At 52.2% G+C, this 21,123-nt stretch overlaps 3 protein-coding genes across 5 annotated transcripts; 1 reads left to right on the top strand and 2 right to left on the bottom strand.

Annotated features, from left to right (window-relative positions):
• Positions 1-1,491: 1,491 nt before the first annotated feature.
• Positions 1,492-10,002, bottom strand: LOC133371200 (uncharacterized). 3 transcript variants are annotated; one of them, XM_061598370.1, is made up of 9 exons: positions 9,447-9,718; positions 8,973-9,086; positions 6,811-8,499; positions 6,214-6,313; positions 4,362-4,510; positions 4,107-4,219; positions 3,559-3,648; positions 2,604-2,726; positions 1,492-2,457 (listed from the first exon to the last, which is right to left on the bottom strand). In XM_061598370.1, the coding sequence occupies exons 1-9, from the start codon at positions 9,499-9,501 to the stop codon at positions 2,251-2,253; spliced, it is 2,640 nt and encodes an 879-aa protein (XP_061454354.1). In that variant the 5' UTR covers positions 9,502-9,718; the 3' UTR covers positions 1,492-2,250. The 3 variants fall into 3 exon arrangements, with proteins under 3 accessions (XP_061454354.1, XP_061454353.1, XP_061454355.1); XM_061598369.1 differs by having other exon boundaries at positions 1,493-2,457; positions 2,628-2,726; positions 9,447-10,002; XM_061598371.1 differs by lacking the exons at positions 1,492-2,457; positions 4,107-4,219 and having other exon boundaries at positions 2,645-2,726; positions 9,447-10,002.
• A 2,283-nt stretch (positions 10,003-12,285) lies between these two features.
• LOC133371366 (glutamine amidotransferase-like class 1 domain-containing protein 3, mitochondrial) lies at positions 12,286-16,409 on the top strand. The gene is made up of 4 exons (XM_061598718.1): positions 12,286-12,506; positions 13,179-13,350; positions 13,755-13,956; positions 14,547-16,409. Exons 1-4 carry the CDS (start codon positions 12,399-12,401, stop codon positions 14,737-14,739), a joined length of 675 nt encoding a protein of 224 aa, XP_061454702.1. The 5' UTR covers positions 12,286-12,398; the 3' UTR covers positions 14,740-16,409.
• LOC133371367 (uncharacterized) lies at positions 16,040-20,855 on the bottom strand. Its single transcript, XM_061598719.1, has 5 exons — positions 20,748-20,855; positions 19,769-19,921; positions 18,028-18,156; positions 17,082-17,219; positions 16,040-16,374 (listed from the first exon to the last, which is right to left on the bottom strand). The coding sequence occupies exons 1-5, from the start codon at positions 20,748-20,750 to the stop codon at positions 16,288-16,290; spliced, it is 510 nt and encodes a 169-aa protein (XP_061454703.1). The 5' UTR covers positions 20,751-20,855; the 3' UTR covers positions 16,040-16,287.
• Positions 20,856-21,123: the final 268 nt, after the last annotated feature.

Raw genomic sequence — 21,123 nt, 5'->3', positions numbered from 1 at the left:
CTAACTTTACCAATGCTCTAACAAGGCTGGCCGTGGGTAAGGGGGGCAATGGGCAGGGGAGCCAGCAGTGTGGAGGGTAACCACGTGCTGCTGTCAACAAGGGCAGTGCCAGGGGGTTATGGAAACGGGCTGGGCCGGCCTGCTTACCAGCCCCTCCCTCCCACAGCTCAGCCTCTCCACATCGGCTGGAGAATCTCAGGCAAGAATCCCTATCTGCCATGTTCATGAGACACCCCATAAAATAATTTCTCTAGGTGTCATGCAAAATTAAAAGTAAAAGAATAAAGCCATGCTACAATAAAAATCCAAAGCAAGTTTACAAGACAAAGTAGCATAGGAAACAAATTCAAAAGCAGCACAGCCATCAAATATGTACATTGAAAACACCACTAAAAAAATGCTACAGGGATTTAAAGTACTATCTTAATAGGCCTGAGGGAAGGGGAAAAAAATCTTAACCCGATACCAAGAGGGTAACAATGTGCGTGCCCGGTGGGCTTCCCTAGGGAGAGTGTTTCAAACCTGCATGGAGCAGTTTACAAGGGAGACCACCAGCAATATTCACTGGGCCACCTGAGACGAAGGAGAAAAATGATGCCCACTTCTCATACCATGTGCAGAAGCCGACTTGGCTGTGGGTACCCTCCACTGGTCCTGGGGCCAGGTTAGGGGACCCAGGAGAGACCATGTGGCAGTAGAGAGGAATGGCTGGGGGCTCAGGGGAGGAACAGGCAGGGGCTGCTGCCCCCCACCCAAGCAGCTGCTGACTAAGGGGTTGCCTCCCTCTACCTGAGGCAGACCCTTGAAATCTGGCCCTCCTCAACCAGGAGAGGAAGATTGGGGAAGCAATTCGAAGTGGCAATCCTTCGGATAAAACTGTGCTAGCCAAGTTATTTACTTGTTATTGACTCACTTAGAAGGAAATACTCTTGCCACTTGCATCCAAATTAGGGTTCTTCAGATCAGGGGCCCTGTTAGGTAGCAGTGTTACAGAAGAGGGCCATATTTATGGGACACATTTTGATTGCCTGCTCTTGGGTTACTGGTGATTATGTAACTACATGGTTAGGGGGTTAGGATAGTTCTGTTGTGGGCTCCCCAGTGGCAGATGCATTATGTATTTATTTCTGTGCACACAAACCACACCTTTTGCTGCTTTAAAGAAAAACCTCACACACAAAGCAGCTTACAAAACTTTAAAACACACAATGACAATATAAAAAGACACATGTTACAAGATAGTTACAGAAGTAAAAGATTCCCTAAAACAGCAGCCAGTTAAAAAGCATGGTATTGCCTCAGATGAAGGGGCGCGCAGGGCTGCCCCCTTCCTCCCAAGGACTGGGCCCCAGAGAGGTGATCCAAACCAGATCAACCAAGGCCAGGCTACCATCTGCTTTTGTCAGATTTACGGAACGGCACAGGGTGAAAACTTGTAAGGGACAACAGATCTTTGGTATCCAGCATGAATATGACCCCCTAAGAAATGAACACTAACAGTAGCTGTGTGTGATTTTAAAATAAAATTGACCCATTCAGAGGTTTAGTTTTTAAAAAATGAGATTTTATTAGCGCTAAAAAGAAGTTATAAGAAACTGCTGCAGTTTGCAATGCAGCCACATGAAGAACTACAGGGTGGGTGTTACTATTTATATAAGCATATTGTTCAAAGTAGTTAACTTGGTCCCACAAGACCCCCGCGAGGTAGATCATTACTCTTAGTGTCATTGTAGAGATGGTCCATGAGGCTGACAAAACATGACTTAACTACGGGGCACAGCAGGCTGCTGGTTGGCCTGTGCCCACGACTCAGCTCCTGAACTTCATGCTTACGCTTCCCCGTCCTAGGTGCTAGCTTCCCTCTCTGGGTGTACTTGTGGAGATGCCAGTTCGGAAAGGGCAGCTGCCCAGAGCAACTACTATTGCTCACCTTCCCTTGCCCACCCCAGTGGCAACTGCATGGTGCATTAGTTGGCTCTTGCACAAGGACACAGGGAAGGGAAGGGGCCAGTTCACAGGTTGTCCGTAATATTATCTGGTGCAAGCAGGATGATGTATTCCAATGCCCAAAGTCAACATCACGATCATTGTATGCTCGAGAAAGTGGAGGAAGAGAGAAAAGAGGGCACTATCCAGGGGTCTCCAGCAAGCATTGATCACAAGGCACTGAAGGCAACACCCTTTTTCTGAGGAACAGTGGGACCCTGTCTGAGAGCAAGGCCGCTCCTGATGTTTCTTGGATAGCTTTGCTCATGGAGGCACAGCTGCTGCCTCTTCAGACCTGAAAGCTTCATTGTTAAATGACGGCAGCGAGTCCCTTTGCAGAGGAACACGGTAAGTCCCATTGGGGCTGGCTCTGGACAGGTTTGGGGGCTCCTCTTTGCCCTCCACGGCCATGGTGTGACTGGTGTGGCCTTGCTGGTGTTTTCTTTGGACCTGCTCCAGAATCTGTAGGACCTGTGGATGGAGACGAAGACTGAAAGACTTGCTAGGTATTCTGTGCATTTGGGCCTCCCTTTGCCAGGCTTGCCATCGTCTCTGAATTAGCTAAACAATGAAGCTCTAAGAGAAAGAGCAGCAACAGCAAAGATCATACAGCTGACCTGGGACTTGGGGACGACACCAACCCTGAAGAAGCTGACATTCCCACTCTCAATCTTAGTGCAGTCCACCACAGTAGAGGCAACGTTTTCTGGGGAAGATCCATCGCAGAGGACCGCATCCACCTAGAGAGGAAGATGTCACTGGGCCTCTCTCAGATATTTGAGAGATGAGAGGATGCTGTCTCGTCCCCTATTTTGGAGAGCTATTCAGGTCTGAATCCTGACTGAGGGCTATTCCCTCTCCATTCTCCATCCAAATTCCATGGTGTTTCTCTGCCATTCTTGGTTGAAACTGGAGGACCACAGGAACCTTCAAATGTCAAGGAGGTAAGGAGACAGGAAACTGCCTTATACAGACACAGACCATCCAGCTTGGTAGTGTCACAGAGCGGCAGTAGCCCTCCAAGGCTTCAGACAGGAGGTATCTCCCAGTTCTACCTGGAGGTGCCAGGGACTGAACCTTGGACCTTCTGCATGCAAAGCAGATGCTCTGCCCCCGAGCGATGTGCCTTCCCTGCATAGAAAGAGATGGCTTGCTTGAGGGATCTCTGTGAGATCCATCAAGGTTCCTACAGCGAATAAGCTCCAGCTCCAAGCAAGCTTGGCTAAAATAAATGGCCGGCCTGCTGATGACCAAGGGTATGACTCTTCTCCAGCACCTCTCTTTTCACTGGAGGAGGGAGAGAGATTGAGAGAGACTGAGAGAGGCTGAGTTGCCTGCTCTCTGATTTCCTTCACAAAAGCCATTATTCTGAGCATGTCAAGGATGATGCAGTAAGAAACATGTAAACTGTTTGCCTCTCTAGAAGTTTGAAGTTCACAACTTCACCAAAACAGAGGGAAAAGAGCTTTCAACCCCTAAATTCCCAGGTGGCTCAAGACATTTTGGCAGCGGGGAGAAAGAACCAAGGGTGCTGCTAATTTCATGAGGAAAAGCAGCTCACATGACATTTACCTTGTTTCCCAGCTTGGCGTACACCTGGTTGTGATGGGTCGTGTCAGCTTCTCCTGTAGGATTGGCAGATGTGACTGTGATGGGGCCAACCTGGTGCCCAAGAAAGCAAGAGAAAACAACAGATCCGTTAGCAAACTTACAGAGCGAGATTCAGACAAGTATGTGAGTTGGTTTCAAACAGATATTGAGAGAGCAGCTGTTCCTCCATGGTGGAGCAAACCCAAGAACTAGCTGGCTCTGTGCAGGCAGAATTCCATATTATGTCTAGCACAGAATTCAGATTAAACTGGATTCCTGCCCTTCCTTTCTTCTTTTGGGAGAGACTTTTTGGACACACACAGGTAGCATCCGTACTTCTCTCACAATCTCCAGTCCTTCTCCCTACCCCTTGGCCAAAGATCCCAACCCCTTCTAAATTGGAAAGGCTGAATTCAGAAATAAGCCGTGCAACCTGGGCCCAGCCCATCTGGGTGCAGACTGAGAGCGCCTGAGGGCTGTTCCACCACCTTTTAGTGCCGCTTCACAATCACAATGTGGATCCTGCTCACCAAGTCAATGAGATGCGTCGTGACAGAGCAGTCTGGGATGCGGACGGCAATGCTCTGAGAGGTGCCAACATACTTGGCAGAGTCTTTCATGCCCAGGCAGTCCTCCCATTCCCCTAAGACGGAAAAACGCTCTTTGACCCCAGCAGCAAAGTTCACCCTTCCAGGGGAGTTTGGGAGCAACAGCCCGCCCTCTTGAGTCAGAACACTTAAGACGTGTGCAGAAGGGGGGGAGCAGCAAAGAAGAGGATCTGTTACCTCGTGGAACCACTAAGCTGACGGGTGACGGCCAGGTGGCAGCCATGAAATCCCAGAGGACCGGGCTGAACAGACGCTTAGCTGCTTCCAGCTGTTTCAGACTCGAAATCCAGAGGGACATGGGACGGTCCTGAGCCTGCCACTTGGTGCTAGCGGAGGAGCAGAGAACCAAATCGGTCAATAATGCCAGTGATGCGGGATGGACCCAAAAGGGGGTTGGGGACTTTAGCCATGCCTGAATAATGCTAGAAGCCGCATTCCTTTGCCACGGTGGCCAAGCTGACATGCATATAGAAACTCTCTTTCTCTCTCTCTGACACCTATTTCCAGGGTGGTAATTTAGAGCAAGGATGGGGAGAAATTCAATTCAGTTCACATTTATAGGTGAACCTACTTAGTTTGCACCTTCTGAAACAATATGTGAACAGAAACACAGCCTTCTGCAGAAATTCGCGCTTCTCCAAATGTTGCAGTGTAGTTCTCCAGCCAAGGAATGTGTACAAAAAGGCATCTACTAGGGTCAAGTGTGCACAAAAATGTACATATTAATGAAAACAGCATGACAAGATCTAGGGCCTTCTCAGTGGTGGCCCCCAAACTGTGGAACAGTCTCCCCGAGGAGGTGCGCTTGGCGCCGACGTTGCTTTCCTTTAGGCGCCAAGTTAAAACCTTCCTCTTTTCCGAGGCATTTTAATTTAAGTTAACTTAATTTTTAAATTTTGTTGTAATTGATTTCAGATTGTTCTTATTTTTATATGTTTTTGCTGTATTATATTGTGTGATTTTATTGTATCTTGTGTTCACCGCCCAGAGAGATATAGCTAGTCGGGCGGTATAAAAGTCTAATAAATAAATAAAAATAAAAAATAATATAAGGGATAATTGCTTTGCAAAAAAAGTGCACGCGAGACAAAATTGCCTACAAAGAAGTGTATATTGGGAGAAATCTGCACTAAAATGCTGCTAAATTCTCATGAGGACTTTTTTTTTAAAAAAAATGGCAAAGTAATGCGGGGAACCAAACTTAAGAGTAGAAAACCCGAAAACAGGAAACCAAAAGTGACTGACTCACCCATCCCTATTTAGAGCAAAGGTAGGGATGACACGGTGCGCATGTGAAGGGAAGCTGTTACAGTGACAGGCAGTTAGGATGTGCAAGTGGCAGGTTACTCCACAGTCACTGGGAGGGAGCTCTGCCTACGCAGGGGAGGGGTGTACACACTGGCTGGTGGAATAAGTACTGGGGGAGCAGGCTGCGATGTGCATGCAGAGAGGAGAGTGAAGCTAGAAGGCTCTGTGGGGAAGGTGCAGTGCTGTGGGATGCAAAGGGAGGTGGGTTTGGTCATCAGTTAGGCACAACCCTTCACTCTCAGACAGTGATGAGGAACCTGTGGGTGCCCCTCCAGATGTTGTTGGACTCCAGCTCACCCCTCCCGGACCACTGGCCACGCTGGCTGGGGCAGGTGGGAGTTCAGAGGGCACCCACATTAGTTCTCCAGCCCTCCATTAGGATATTGTTGAAGGGAACCTTTCATATGGTGGCACCTACCCTGTTGAATTCCCTCCCCTTAAATATTAGACAGGTGCTGTCTCTGCTGTCTTTTTGGCACCAATTGAAGGCAGTTCCTCTTTCAACAAGCCTTTTAAGCAGAGACCTTACCCCAGTCTGCATCCGTGCTGGAATTGTTTTTGGGGTTTTTTTTAAAAGATATTTTGAAGATTTTAAGTTGTTTTAGTGTTTCCGTTTGGCACCCTTGGCTCCTTCTGGGAGGTGGGCGGGATATAAATTTAATTAACAACAACAACAATCTCGTTTAGGACTGTTACACATGCACACACACATACTACTTACTTGTAAGCTTTCTCTATGGCATCAGGTCGACTGCAGGCTGCTGCAAGCACGTACACAGTATCCGTGGGGATCCCACAAGCCCCCCCATTCCTCATTATCTCTGGAACAAGAATGTGATGTGAGGGAAAGCAACAGGCAGGTCATAGGCTCATTAACAGTTATTGGGGCTTTATGATTTTACTTAGTAAGTTCTAACCCAGGCATCTCCCACTTTGCTAATCATTAAATGAGTTCAAGATACATCTTAACTCAGGTTTAGCAAAGCTTATTATGTGTATCACCTAAGGTCTTTCAAGGTCTGCTTGTGAGACATCACCCTACATTACCCAGCAGTTTGGGTTTAGAAGAATTTAAAGGACTTGAAATCCTACGATAAGGAGCCCTGAATGGATCTAGCAAGTTGGCTGCTCCAATGGCTCATCAACAGGGCAAACTACATGTGATGTTAAACATGCCGCCACTATTGGTGTGTGCATGTTTTTTTAAAAAGGTAAATAGCAGCTATAGAGAGTCCCTGAGCAGGATCCGTGCCACAACACGCAAGATGGGGGTAGAGGTATCTCAGTTAACCTGGCCTCAACTCTGCCCTCTCCTCACCTGCAACTTGCTTGACCGAAGAAGCCTTTCTGGCTGGCAGGTGGAGACATTTGCCACCTTCTCCCCCAAAGCCACCGAGCCTCACAATGGGACGTCCTGTGGGCAGTTGGGGGCTTTCAAAAGTGCTGTTGACCAGAGCAGACAGGAAGCAGTAGAAGCTCACCAGGCCAAAGATGATGGTGACTGCAAAGTCGTAGCCGGCTGGGACAGCCCCAGCTGCATCCAACACAAAGCTGAGGAGAACAAGCTCAAAGGTGAGAGAATAGACAAACCAGGAGATGTTCAGGAAGAGGGCGCAAAGGACAACAAAGGCATTGGAGAGCATGAGGGAGATGGTGCCCACCGCCACCTGGAAGCCCCGGGCAGAGCCATACAGCCCCCCATATCTAGTGAGGCACCAGAGGATCCACGTGAACCCATAGAGGATGAAGGCACTGCTCTCCAAAGTCTTGCCACGGGAGAAGGCCACAGAGCCACACAGAAGCTTCAAGATCCCTCCAGCTACCACCATCCAAGGGATGACTATTGTGGCAAGTGGGGACTTTGGCTCCACAGCCACGCAGATGGCAAAAGAAGCAAGCGCACTGCACGCGTAGCCCAGCACCTCCGCATCGGCGTACTTGGAGTAGCCCAGAAAGGGGGCGTGGGAGTCTTTCCCCTCCCAGAGCTTGCAAACCCGGAGGCGCAAGAGCAAGGAGCGGAGGGCCCTGTCCCCACACGGGAACCTAACCCTTGCCTTCCCCTTGAAAAGGTGGATGAGGGTCAGGAGAGCTGAGGCCACAAAAATGGCCACTGCCACGCCCTGAGGGCCAGCTTCAAAAAATCCTTGTGGATAGCAAGCAAGGGCGATGCAGAAGGCCACGTAGAAGAGGATGTAGAGGCCGTCAGCCAGGCTGTCCACCGCCACGAAAAGGGCCAAGACCCCCAAGAGGACAGCCAAAGCCACCAGGAATGGAACGGGGAAAAGAGGCTCCTCCGGCAGCCAGAGCAGCATCAAGAGGGAATAGCCCCCGCCAAACTTCAGGAGGGCAGTGAAGGCAAAGAACGTGGCTGTCAGGGCATCCGGCGTGCGATAGCACAAGATGGAGACCCCCAGCTGATAGATGCCTCCTGCCCAGAGCCAGGGGACTTGCCCCACAAAGAGACCACCCGTCACCCCCAGGAGCCTGCAGCCAAAGACGCTTGCAGACAGCATGTTCAGGATCAAGCCGATGGGCACCAAATCGTCTGTGCCTGTGCCACCGGCCAGGCCTTGCCCATCCCGGGTTTTTTGTTTTGCCATGTCTGTGCCAGGGAGGGCAAGTGCCTCTTTGCTGAGGAACCAGAGGCACCTCCCCACCCCAAGGTAGCCCCCTACGAGGCAGACCAGCAGGTAACTGTAGGCCACGGCAGACGAACCAAAGGCAGCATCGTAAAGCGCAGCAATTTCATGGGCGCAAGCGAGAGCGATGGCCAAGGCTATCACAGCCAGGGGGGCCTCTCTCCGAAGGAAGCCCCCCAGGCTGAGGAGCAGCAGCCCAAGGCTGAAGGCGGCCAGCCCCGGCACGGCAGCGTGGCGCAGGTCAAGAGCGCCGTGGAGGACTCCTTGTCCAGCCAGGATCTGGATCACTCCGTAGCTGCACCAGAGCACTGAGACGGTCAGGCAGAGGGACACAAACAGAGAGGCATTTTGGAGGCTTTTCCGGACCCCTGGTGGAGAGAGGGAGAGAGAGAGAGCGCAACTGTTTGGTGACACAAAGACTTTCCCAAGTTTTAGGGCTGCACAAGTTAATTAGCATAGGCTGTGAATTCAGTCTTCAAAGATTAAATTTGCCTTTCACATTTGTATGCGTGTGTAATGCAGTCTATTTGGCTAATTTAAACTAAATTACTTTTTCTAATTACAATAATACAAGAAAATGTTTCAAGGTGTTAAAAAGGGGGGGGTCTCCTGTCAATGTTGGCCCCCAGCATCTAAAACACATGAGAACTAGAAACTTGGCTGATAGGGCTGTTTGTTTTCTCCACAGTTCCTGTGCCAGGAGCCAGGACAGGTCCTGCTATTCTCAAGAAGAATCTCATTCCTGATCTAGCAACGATTTGTTAAGCTCCACACACAGCATCTCTGTGGGGCACCTCCCGATGGGCTGGACCCTCCGGAGAACAGCCTGCTGTTTTCTTACCCGCATATGCCAGGAGAGGCGACAAAACCACCAGGAGGACGCCTAGAGCCGTGCTGGGGAGCAAAGCGGTTGGCCTTGTGGAGCTATAGAAGCGGACGGCAAGTAAGAGAGACCCTGCAACCAGAAAGGCAAACGTGGGTCCTGGGCCCCTTTTCGGCCCTGGCTGCGGCATCTCCCGCCCCACCGCCCCACCGCCCCGCCGCCCGTCGGCTGAGCGCCTCGGGGTCTTGCCGCGTTTGCAAGGATAATGTGCGGCTCTGGTGTTCGCGCCCCACTGAATCGCCCCAACGGCGCGCACCCCGCCCCAAACACGCCTGAGGACAAGAAGCGCCGCGAGCCGGAGAAAGGGGCCCCGGGCTGCGGTGCCGGCGCCTCCCTGGACGGCAAAGCCGGGACAGCGCCGACGGGGCCCCCACGCGCTGGCAGGTCGGGAGACGCCGCTGCCTGCCGGGCCCTCTCCGCACAGCTTCTTACCGGCGGCGATGCTGAGGAGCCCGACGGCTTGGGGCAGCGACTCCTCCCCGGCCATCTCGCCTTCCCGGGCTCTGCAGCGCCGGACGCCCTTTATAGGCGCCTCCCGCCTCGCCTCGCCCCTCCCCAGCCCGCCGGAGAAGCGGTCAAGGGTGCCTGGCGGTGCCTGGACGACGTCTTTGCTGCTGCTGCCGACGACGACGACCCTGGCCTTTCGAGGGAGGCGTGAAGCCGCGTGCAGGCTGTTGTGGAGCCCTGGGAGGGTCCCTTTCCCGTCCCGCGCAGGCAGGAGCGATCAGATCCTTGGCCAGCCGGCGGGGCTCCTGGGCTCCGCACCAGGGGCGGAGGAGGAATCCCTCTCTGGACGCCAACCGCCGTCAGCCCCGGCGAGCAGCCAGCAGGGCTAGTGGTCGGGGTGATAGGACTGGGGAGGCCAGTAGAGCTTAAGCTGAAGCGGGATTTCGACCGAGGGCTTCCATCCTGACGCACCCACCCATAGTTTAGGCTGCAGCCCCAGTTCCTCTGGCGTGGCGCCCAGGCTAGGAGGGCTCGCTGTTGCCAGACCTCCTCCCTGCAATGGTGGCCAGAGGAAGAGCAGGCGTCTTCGCGGAGGAAAGCACGTGGGGCTCGCCCTCTCCGTTACAGCGCGCTGCTGGGAGAGGTGCCTGCCGCCTAGCCCAGCACTTAGCGGGGAGGAACATCGCTGCGTTGTGCCTCCCGTGCCAGCGCTGGGCGAGGAGGAAAGGAGTAGAAGGGCACAGGGCGCTGCCTTATGTCGAGCCAGGCCATGGGTCCATCGAGCTCCGTAGTGCCTACACTGACTGGCAGGGGGCCTCTCCCAGCCCTACCTGGAGATGCTTCCAGGGGTTGAACATGCAAAGCAGGTGCTCTGCCACTGAACTTCCCCCTTCCCGCTATGGCATCTCTATGGTACAGAGAGACCATATATAAACTGAGCTGCTTCCTCAGAGTGAAATTGGTTGTACCTTTACCACCTCTGCGCTGCTTCTCCTCCAGCACATTTTGCACTGATACATGCATGAGGCATTGAACACCAGCAAATACAATCTTGTCCGCACCACTAGGAACGCAGGAGACCCCCATCTGATCCACAGCAAAGCTGAAACCACAAGAGCTCATTAGCTTATAAATGCAGTAATACCATGGCAAATTCAGAAGCGCATCGCCCCTTCATGATAGTCACAGCCACACACCCCTTTTTTTGCTGCTGGGTTGAGAATGAGATCCTTGTTAACGCCTTCTCCCACGACAACAGATCTCCCTAGGAACCTATCAGCATGAAAGGGGAGGGTGTTGGCTGCTGAGAAGAGTCTTCTCAATGGCTGACTCACCTTCCATTCTGATTGGCAGGAAAGGACAGGGAAGCATCTTAGAAGACTCTTCTTAGTGGCTAACACACTCCCCTTTCTGTTGATTGTCTCATAGGATACTGAAAAATAGAGATTCTGCTCTCAAAAAAGTAAAGGGTCTAAGAGCCCCCAAGACCCTAGATGACTACACCCCTATATAAATGTAAGTGCACAGAACATCAGGCGATAAGATGGCAACAAGGACAGGAGGCCAACTTAGCTTCCCCCCCCCCCGACAACTGATTTATTGGCACAATTACTTTGCAAATTTTGTGAAAAGGAAGTTCAAGCTAACTAAGCATGATTCAGCAGTTGCAAACTTTCCCCAACAAGAGACAGGTTCATGGATACCAAATATGGACAGGCTGTGAGGACAGTGAGAAGCCAGCCAAATGCTGCTTCACGTGATACAAAGTGTTCATGTGGCAAGCTCTGTGGCAGCCTTCCCCAAGCTGGTGCCCTCCAGAGAGATTGGACAACTCCCATCAACCCCTGGCTGGGGCTTATGGGAGTTGTGATCCAAACCCTCTGGAGTTCCCCAGCTTGGGAAGGCTGCACTATAGCTTGGGAAACTACATGAAGCTCACTTGTCGTATGCAATAATCACACCTGCAGGTTTTTTGCTGACCGCGCACCTTTTCGGGAGCTGGAAGACACTGAGATCTGCAGGTGGTGTACATCCAATTAAAACCTTGGACTGTGATCATCACACGTGACCATCTGCACATGGACAAGAATGTAAATGAAGCAGGCCTAAAGCACATTCTTGTCCCGCACCGTGGCCAGCCAGATGCCTCCACGAAGCCCACAGGCAGGGCATGAAGACAACTGCCCTCTTCTGTTGCTGTTCTCCAGCAGTAACTGATACTCCAGAGATACACTGCCACTGAGCATGGAGGCTCCATTGTTTGATAGCCCCGGATAAACCTCTCCCCCCTTCTCCTCTACAGCCATACAAGCTCATGACATTTACCACACCTGGTGGCAGATTAAGAGCAAACTCATTCTTTTCTGGGATTGACATTCCCTTTCCTCTCCAGGTAGAGTTCTGTGCCCCAGATATTGACCAAAAGCTATTTGAGCAATCCCCCCTCCCAGTATTTTGGGGTACGCCAGTGAAGCTGTGGGTAACACGAGATGGGATCCGGGATCTGTTGCCACGTGGCAGGGGATGCCAGGGGACAGATCCCAGCCTGAACTCTATTATCTGTGGCTGTGGCGTGGCATTGGGAAAGTTCCTGGGAAGCACCCCTTGGGGCGTGAGGTGCAGCCACAAAAGGTGCCAAGTGTCTTGTGCCAGCCTCCAAATTAGCTTTGTCCATTAGCTGTGTGCAAACCAGCTCCAATTGGCTGGGGATCGTCCCAGGCCCTGAAAGGAACCCATTTGCAGAACCAGTTGAGCAAGCAGCATCTGAAGCCCAGCTGGGCTGGAGGAAAGGGACATTTTCCTGCCAGCAAAGGGCATGCCCAGGCCAGCCCAAGGCGGGGCTTTAGCCTATAAAGGCCTCCTGCAAGCAGGGAGCCGGCCAGAGAACAGCTCTCCTCAGTGCCACTTCTGGCTAGCAAGTTCTCACTCTCTCTAGCCATGGGCAAGAAAGTGGCCATTATCCTGGCTGGCTGCGGGGTCTACGATGGGAGCGAAGTGCATGAATCTTCTGCCGTCATGGTGCATCTCAGCAGGGAAGGGGCACAGGTAAGTGACCAGCCGGGCTGTCTGCGGGGACCAAATTTAAGTTCGGTGTCCCTAATCTGGATTCTTCCAGGGTCCCCTTTAGAACTCCTGTCTCTCACACATACACACTCATTCACTCAAATCCTCTTCACAAAATTCCAAGACTGTAATGTCCCCAATTAAAAAAAATATCTTGGGGCTCCCTCTTGTGGAGAAAGTCAATAACTCTGTTCCTAACACCAGTTAAGAAAGCTTGTTAACTGAGCACATCCCCCTCAAGCCGTCTCTCCGGATGTTTTGAACCACAGCAGTGAGCTGTGCTCGCTGGAGCTGAAAGGAGAAGCAGTCCCGAACACTGGAGGGCAGCAGGTTGGTGAAGGCTGCCCTACTCAGCCAAGGATGATACTAGTCCCTTTTCAGAATCCCTCCTCCTTGCCGCACACGCACCTTCTTCATGGAACTGGTGTTGTGCCTGGAAACAAACAGCGGTGCTGCCTTTCCATCGGATTGTGCTGGAGAAGCCTCACCTGTTGCATTCCTGCCAGTCAGCAGCTGCCCCAGGGAGCAAAGCCTCTGCGTGGATAAAAAAGCCTGCCCGCTCAAGCCTGTGTCCACCAGCACTACTTACTGGCTGCAAAAGTCTGGAAGGGCTGGAAGGTGCAGGTGTGACGTTGCCTCCCCTTTCCTCTCCAGGTGGAGTTCTATGCCCCAGATATTGATCAAATGCACGTGGTGCATCACATCAAGGGGCAGCCGACAGAGGAGAAGCGCAACGTGCTGGCGGAGAGTGCCAGGATTGCCAGAGGCAACGTGAAAGACCTGGCCATGATGAAGGCGAAGGAACTGGATGCTCTCATCATCCCAGGTAGGAGGGGGTCTACCGGTTGGCTCACGAGGGAAGACTTTAGGCCAGGGATGGGGAACCAGTAGCCCCCCCAATGTCACTGAACTACAGCACCCGTCGCCCCTGACCATTGGGCCTGCTGGCTGAGGCTGATGGGAGTTGGGAGTCCAACAGCATCTGGAGGGCCACTGGCCAGTCAAGGATTCAGACTTTGTCTGAGGGGCCACAGTGTGTTGCCAGAAGTTGGGGCCAGATGAACTCCAGAGCCCTTTGTACGGCACCACACCTGACTGGAGGATCTTGAGTGGAAGGTCGTCTTGTGCTCTTCCCTGGGGATAACCCTCATTTACTTCTGAAAAGCATTTCCAGACTCTTGCTGTTCTGTCCTCACTGGCGTCCTGCTTGAACCCATTTCTTGCTACCAGGTGGCTTTGGAGTGGCCAAAAACCTCTGCACTTGGGCTGTGGATGGGAAGAACTGCACCGTCTCCAAGCATGTGGAGGACACCATCAAGGCTTTCCACTCTGCCAAGAAACCGATCGGCCTCTGTTGCATCTCCCCAGTGCTGGCAGCCAAGATCCTCCCAGGCTGCGAGGTCACGGTTGGGCACGACACGGAATGCCAGACGTAAGTGCCACGGCAATGGGGGCCCTCCTCATGCTGCCATTGTGCCCAGCAAGCACCAAAATGGATATTGGGTGCAGGATCCATCTTGAGAACCTGGCTTTCTCTTTCAAAAAGGACATTTCTAGCTCTCAAGCCTGAAAAGAGCGTAGGTTTGAAAATGTGTGTGACATGCATGTTCAAATATTGGAGGGGGGGACACGTAGCTGAGGGTGGTTGGCCAGAGGGTGAGACTTCCGTGCATAGCTTTATGGTTCATCCCCACCTCCCACTGGCTCACAGAAGCAGACTCAGTGATCCAAAAAGATGGATGGGTGTGTGTGCTAGCTCAAATCAATAGGAAGTCCATGAACAAGTTTAACGTACTCTTTAAAATCCATCCAGGTTGATCCTGAGAAAATGCTTCCATGCTGGCGTCCATCCACCAAGTCTCACCTTAGAAGTAGTTTGGTCGATGCAGTTCCAGCCCCTGCAGGAACTGTCTCAGGCTGTATCGGGCCCTGGAGACCCAGGAAGAAAAGGATTTTACATGAGCATGAAAACCCCTTGCCCAGAACTCCCAGCTGAAAACTCTCCCCTGCTTTTCCCTACAGCTGGCCCTATGCGAAGACGGCTGAGGCCCTGGAGGACCTGGGCTGCACACATGTGAACAAGGAAGTCAGCGAGGTGCACGTGGATGTCAAGAACAAGCTGGTGACCACGAGCGCTTTCATGTGCAACGCGCCTGTCCATGAAATCTATGATGGCATCGGGAAGATGGTCAGAGAGGTGCTGAAGCTGGCCTGAGGACCAGAGGAGGTGGACAACAAGGACGAAGAAAAGCAGTGGGGTGCAAGGGCTGGGGGAGGTGGGCGTGTGTGCGTGCGTGCCCTGCCTCGGATGCAGCGCAAACCCCAAACACAATCCTCTGGGAACATCTCTGTACAAGACCTGTGGAAATGAAAGGGAGGGGCGGCTGGTGGGCCAGACTACTGCTGCCGCTTCCCTTTCGTAGGCCTTGGTGAATCAGGAGGCCTTTTCAGAGGATTGAGCTTGCAGAGAGCCGAGGGCGCCCACAATGAAAATGGCCCATGCTTTACATTAGCCTGGGAACAAGAGATTATTGCTCCCAGGGAGAAACCTGTGAAATGTCACAAGTGGGGCAGCAGTTATTTGGGGCAATTTCCTTCCATCACTCTTCCTCCCAAATTTGCCTCCCTTCCCAAACTAACTTCTGGTATACAGACTGGAGTGTGGGACACCCATCAACCCCCTTCAGCTGCTTTCTCCCAGATCAGGTCCCATTTGAGGTCAGGCAGGGAAGAGTTCCTTTGTCTTTGATGCACAGTCTTCTTGCAATCCAGTTTCCCCTGCTGGTGACAAACAGAGTGTTCAGGATCATAACTATAGACAGACATCGCATGGAGTGTGCAAGAGATGATGCTACCTCTCTGCTGGGGTGTCTCATCTGGATGATTGCAACAGATGATGCAAAATAAAGCTGAAAATGAGTTAGTCTGGCTGTTGTGTGTGATTGCTACTCAGCACAAACAGGAATTTTAAAGGATTCATGGTCTGGAGGGTTGCAGAAGGGATAACGCTTAAATAGGGTTAGGCTGATGTTGCGGAATGCCTCTAAATCTCACTTCTGCTGTTTGCTGAAGTCAGCCTTCGGTAGCATGAGTGTACTGGCGGAGCTGATGGAAGTTGTAGTCCAGTGCCACATGGAGGGCACCAGGCTGGCGTTAAGATCAATGGCCCTACTGCGTGGAGTTTGTGCAAGGAAGAGCTATAGGCTGCCTGGAGAGTAACAAGCAAATATTGCTTGCCCCCAGGGGAGATGGCAGCCCTGAGTGGCTGGGGTAACTCAGGAGGTAGCAGGTTCCCCCGTGTTGCAGGTATTTAAGCAAAGGCTGGATGACCACCTCTCAGATTCCTGGGCTGAGCAGAGGGCTGGACTAAATGATCTCCAAGGCCCTTTCCGACTCCATTCTATGATAACACAGCCCCTCTCCTGCCATATTCTGTCATTTCAACAAACACAAAAAATATAGGAGGGAAAGAGATGACTGAACACAAAAAATACCCACAAGCAAGCACCCTGAAATCATGTGAGGCCCTTTTAATGTTCCTGTAGTGGAATTACATGCTAGGAATAAAGAGCTAAAAACGGCAGCTGGCCTCCCCGCCCCCCCACCTGACATGCATCTGTAACAGCCTTGAAATCCAACAGAGGCCCTGCCTGTGTCTTCATCATTTGTTGGCTGGAAGAAAACAATGAGTTTCCCGGCACCATTTACAGCTGCGAGCCAGAGCTTGGGAAAGCCAGGGTGCGGGAGAGAACGGGAAATCCAGCTAGTGGCCGTGCCTCTTCATGATCATCACAAACTCCTGCTCGTTCACTTCCCCATCTCCATCTAGATCAGCTTCATCAATCATTTCCTGCAGGGAAGAAAAGTGTCAAGAACCCAGTCTGGTGTTTGAAGGAAAGGCCACTGGTACAGGCTTATATAGTCAGTCAGTGAGAAAATACTTCCAGCCATCAGGAGGGAACAACAGCTCAGAAGAGGCATGCAAAAGTCCTCCTCCTTTAATCCTTGCCATGTCCAGGGGTAGAAAAGGGGCCCTTCTGTGCCTGAGAGCGGACAACATGAGGCTGACTTCCTCTGTCCCCCATCCGGCAGAAATCCTGGAACTCCCACCCCATACGAGGACAGGCCTGCACCTCTTCACTCCTCCATCACAAAGGGGGGGGGGCTCCCCACTTTGTAGCCTGTTAAATTTATGTATATTTTATTGAAGTCTTGTGAGCACATCTAGAAATCAGCCCTGCAAGCTGGTTGGGTATGGAAATGAGGCTCCCACTCACCCAGCACAGGCCTCTCTGCAGCCCTGGGTGAGGTGCTTGAAAACCCTGACTGCATTAGACATTAAGTCCTTTGAATGGGGGAGTTACCAGGCCAGGATCTAAGCTAAGCTTAGGCCGTCTCAGTTTTTTACAGGCGTGCAAATGCACACGCACGCACACAGAGTTGCTTCCTTGTTTCTTTAGAGATAGGCTGGATCCCCAGCATGGTAGAGGTCAAAGGGTTATTCCCAGCCACCACCAAGCATCACAAAGGCCTTGAAAGGCAGAAGACAAAACCAACCTGGAGCTCCTCATCCGTCAGCTGCTCTCCAATCTCATTGGCGATGCGCTTGAGGTTTTTGAAGGAGATTTTGCCACTTTCCTGGTCCTCAAACAGCTTGAAGGCTTTTATGATCTCCTCTTTGGGATCTGTTTCTGACTTAACAAAAATATACAGACCAAAAGCTCACTCGGGTGTTGGGGTCAGGAAAGTCCCCTTGTTCTGGACCACCACCGTGGAGTCTTGAAGTGAGCATTCCTCAGTTCACCTGTTTGCTCCTCCTGGTTCAGTCCCAGGGAGAACAAGCCTGGGTTTGGTTCTAACCCCAAACGTTCCCTGCTCTTTCCCCCCAGACTTGATGTTTCTTTGGCCAGGCAAAGGTGGGTGGGTGGGCAGTGTCCCCCATTCCTTGTCTTGGGGCTCAAACTGCTCCCTCCTCTGGCACATGTGCCTGGGGCTGCCCTTCTGGCCTGTCCCAACCCCTATCTTTGGCTAAAGACTCTTCCTTCCTGGGTGGGCCTTGAACCCTTGTCCCAGGAGTGCTGGGGGTGCTCTCTACAGCTGCCCTGCCTAGGGAGCTATGTGGGTGCTGCGTTGCACATCTTCTTCTGTCCCCACCCCTTTCTGCAGGGGATTTGCATCTACCGGGGTCACAGCTCTCTCTGCCCCTCGGCCTTGTTGCCGCTCTTGCATGCATTGGTGGGGATGCAGGGAGGTGCGCCGGGGGCACTGCGAGTTCTTGCCTGGCAGGCTCCAGCAGTGTTTCTGGACGCGGGGGGCAATTTTCAAAGCAATGTGTTCCCCCTTCCCCTCCTGGTATGAGCACGTACAAGACATGCCAGCACAGCAGAGGCATCTCCCCCCCCATAGCATCATTAGGGCATAGGGTTGCTTTCTAGGGTGTCATGACAGTTTTTTCCAAAATCCCAGTTAAACGTGCAGGTTTTGTTTCTAAGGGGCAACATACCATTTTCTTAGTCATCACCGAGTAAAAGGCATCGAAGCCAATTTTCCCCGTGCTTTCTTTATCCACGTCAAACACAATTTTCCTGATCTCGTCCCTTGTGGGTTCAAAGCCCAGGGCCCGTATGGCCACCTTAGAACACGAAAAACAGTCAAGCGTCAGAAGGGGGAAGGAAAGCCAAACACACAGCTGGAGAGGCGCCAGGCAGGAAATGAGGGAGCAGAGGAAGGAGGAGTCCCAGGAAATCTCAGTCACTTTGCAAGGGATCAGAACATCTGGGGTTGGGGGGGGGAGAGAACGGCTCTTCAGCGGGAAGGAGCATGAATGAATGATCATTTGGGAAGGGAGGGGGAAGAGGAACAGGGTGGGGTCTTTCATGGGGCCTTGAAGCCCCTTCCTTTTTTCCTTCTCTCAGGTCACTAGTCACCTAATAAGAGGTAGAGCCCCAGTGCCGGCTGGTGGCGCCCATGTCAGTGGGGCAAGGAACAGCCGGCTCCTTGGAAATGCAGACTAAAACCCGCTAACATGGGAGCCGCCAGCTGCCCCTGAGAAGCACCTGTGTCAGGGATTCATCTCTTTTTCTCAAGACAGAATAGTTTACATTTCAGTTGAAAGCTGTATTGATTTTTCAAAGTAGGTCAGCAAAAAATAAACAATAAGACAGGCATGGAATTTGGTTTTAATAAGATACACAATCTTATGGTTCCGCATCCTAACCGCTACAGGATTCTGCGTCTTTCCCTCTCCATGGGTGGCAGCACAGCAGGCCCCCCCTCCAGGCCCCTTCTGGGCAGCTGGGGAACATCGGCCACGCTCCAAGATCAGTAAGAGGGGGAAAGTGGCAAGGCAGGAGAGGAGTGTCTGGGTGCGCTTCTAGTGGATCCAAGGGCCACCCATTCCCCTGACACACCCAGATTGGGTGGAAATGTACTTATTTCCCCTCCCATTGAGACCAATGAGAGGGGATTTTTTTAAAAAATGCTGACAGCAAGATTGGGGCAGGGGAGGAAAATTCACTTCTCCCTTTTTATTTATTAATTATTTATTTACTAGATTTATATCCCACCCTTCCTGCCAGTAGGAGCCCAGGGCGTCCCTTGCCCCTTCCAACAAGAGCCCAGCAGGGCTTTGGATTTGGCAGTTCATCTGCTACGATGACGCTCTCCCTTAAGCTGGCAGGATTGCTCTGCAAACATCAACTTTCAGCCATTTTTGTTTTGATATCTAATAATTAATAGGGACCCGCCCCTTTGGTGTTTTATTTGTCCTGATATACCATTACATACACTCAGTCATTTTACTCATTACAGCTATTTTCAACCCCCAGAAGATACTAGGAAAGGGCTGGGGGACACCTGTGGCCTTCCAGATATTATTAGACTAGAACTCCCATCATCCCGCACTGTTGGCCAGGGCTGATAAGAGTTGGAGTACAACAGCATCTGGAGGGCCGCTGGTTCTCCATCCCTGACCTTTGCCATTTATTTGCTCCTATGTTGGATTACTGCATTGTGTGGGGCTGCCATTGGAGACAATTTGAAAATTGCAGCTGCAGCTAGGTGACTAATAGGAAGTCCATCTGTGTGTTTTTTGCAATCACCCAAACCACATAACAAATTCTTAATAATATTAATAGCAAAGATACGGAGAAAGTGTTGCCTTTTCCTATCACTTGTAAATCTCATCCTGAGCTTCAGGGCCAAGAAGGGCTACCATATGACACAGATAAAAGCAAGGACCTTGCCTTCAGGTCTTTCACATCAATGGTGCCGGTGCCATCGGAATCCAGCAGGTCAAAGGCCTCCCGCATCTGCCGCTTGTGGGCTGCACTGAGTTCAAGCTTAGGGCTGGCCTTCCTCCGCTGGAATGCCCCTATGGATCTCCTGCCCTTATAAGCCTACAGGTGACCGACATCAAAACAGAAGACGCCACTGAGCCAGACGCCTTCCTCTAACCTCAGAGAGTGACACCTGGGAGGCAGTTGGAGCCCAGTGTACTCTCCCAGCGGAGGTTCTTTTACAGAGAACATGCAGAAGTGGCACTAGAAATGGTGCAGGCCAGTCCACCCCCTCATTGTACTGCCGGGAGAGACCAGGGCTGATGAGATCCCCAAGCAGTCGTTTGCCCTAATAAGCTCCTGCTTGTCTGCTTTATAGCAGATGGAAACAGGAAACAGGCCTCAGTGAGGACTAGCATCTTCCTCCCCTGCTCCACACAAGCAGGGCCCCTGTCCCTTTAAAGAGCCACACGGGCTACTTATTTCTTTATAATAAAGCTTTTTTATCCCACCATTTAGCCCAAAAGGCTCCTATGGTGGCTTGCAAAGACCAGCAGTTAAGAATGAGAACACAGGCAGAAATTCAACAGGTGATGCTGTGCAGAGAGGGGCTTGACCTGTTGGACTTCTTCCTGTGGTAGGCTTGAAGGCTGAGCCGGCTCTGCATCCTGACTGACGAGGCCTGCTCTCTGCTGGCCGACTGCGGCAAAGGTCTGCCCACGTTGATCAGCCACGCCCCCTCCTTGGCATACCGAATAGCCACGTCCCCACACTCGCGAGAACTCCCACAAACAGCCACGCCCACAACATGGCGCCGGCTCCGCCTCCCCCGTTTCTGAGGTTGCTGAAAGGTAAAGATCTACAAAGCCCCGCTGCTGGTCTCGCGGCTTCCCCTCCTTTTATCCCTCCCCGTGACCGGCCAAGTGGCCCGTCCGTCCTCCATTACCATCAGTTGCCGGGCAGCCGGTACAGCCCGGAGAGCTCGGGGAGAAAAGGGGGCAGTATCCCAAGCCGTTCTATCCGCTGCTATTGGCTAGTTCCCCGAGGGCCGCTACCATGGCAACCCGCTGTTGGCTAAAGCTCGCGAGAGGTGGGCGGCCTTCGGAATGAGAGAGTTTTGGTTGGCTGTCAGAACCACGCGGCCTGCGGGAGGCGGCGGAAGTGGCCCGAGCACGTGGGCAGCCCGACAGGTCTGGAGTCTCGCCAGGCTCGGCGCGTGCAGGGGCGCAGCCGCCCTTTAGCACCCCGCTGAAAGGGGGCGAGGAGCGAGCTTTCCCGAGCGGAACGGGGGAGGAACCTGATCGCGCCGCTGAGCGGCAGGA

The sequence above is a fragment of the Rhineura floridana genome, chromosome 16 (assembly GCF_030035675.1).
Source record: "Rhineura floridana isolate rRhiFlo1 chromosome 16, rRhiFlo1.hap2, whole genome shotgun sequence".
Classification (NCBI taxonomy): Eukaryota; Metazoa; Chordata; class Lepidosauria; order Squamata; family Rhineuridae; genus Rhineura; species Rhineura floridana.
The sequence above is the reverse complement of the archived record's forward strand: the minus strand, read 5'-3'. Positions and strand labels throughout refer to the sequence as shown.

Bases quoted from the DNA above. Each gene is read 5' to 3' on its own strand.
- LOC133371200 (XM_061598370.1), bottom strand. From the start codon at position 9,501: ATGGCCGGGGAGGAGTCGCTGCCCCAAGCCGTCGGGCTCCTCAGCATC. The intron at 4,220-4,361 runs GTAACAGATCCT...TTTCCGTCTTAG, and splicing joins CAGCTTAGTGGTTCCACGAG to GGGAATGGGAGGACTGCCTG. The intron at 3,649-4,106 runs GTGAGCAGGATC...CTTGGGCACCAG, and splicing joins CGACGCATCTCATTGACTTG to GTTGGCCCCATCACAGTCAC.
- LOC133371366 (XM_061598718.1), top strand. From the start codon at position 12,399: ATGGGCAAGAAAGTGGCCATTATCCTGGCTGGCTGCGGGGTCTACGAT. The intron at 12,507-13,178 runs GTAAGTGACCAG...TTTCCTCTCCAG, and splicing joins TCAGCAGGGAAGGGGCACAG to GTGGAGTTCTATGCCCCAGA. The intron at 13,351-13,754 runs GTAGGAGGGGGT...TCTTGCTACCAG, and splicing joins GGATGCTCTCATCATCCCAG to GTGGCTTTGGAGTGGCCAAA.
- LOC133371367 (XM_061598719.1), bottom strand. The intron at 18,157-19,768 runs GCAAGGTCCTTG...TCGTGTTCTAAG, and splicing joins TTGATGTGAAAGACCTGAAG to GTGGCCATACGGGCCCTGGG. The intron at 17,220-18,027 runs GTATGTTGCCCC...ATTTTTGTTAAG, and splicing joins CGGTGATGACTAAGAAAATG to TCAGAAACAGATCCCAAAGA.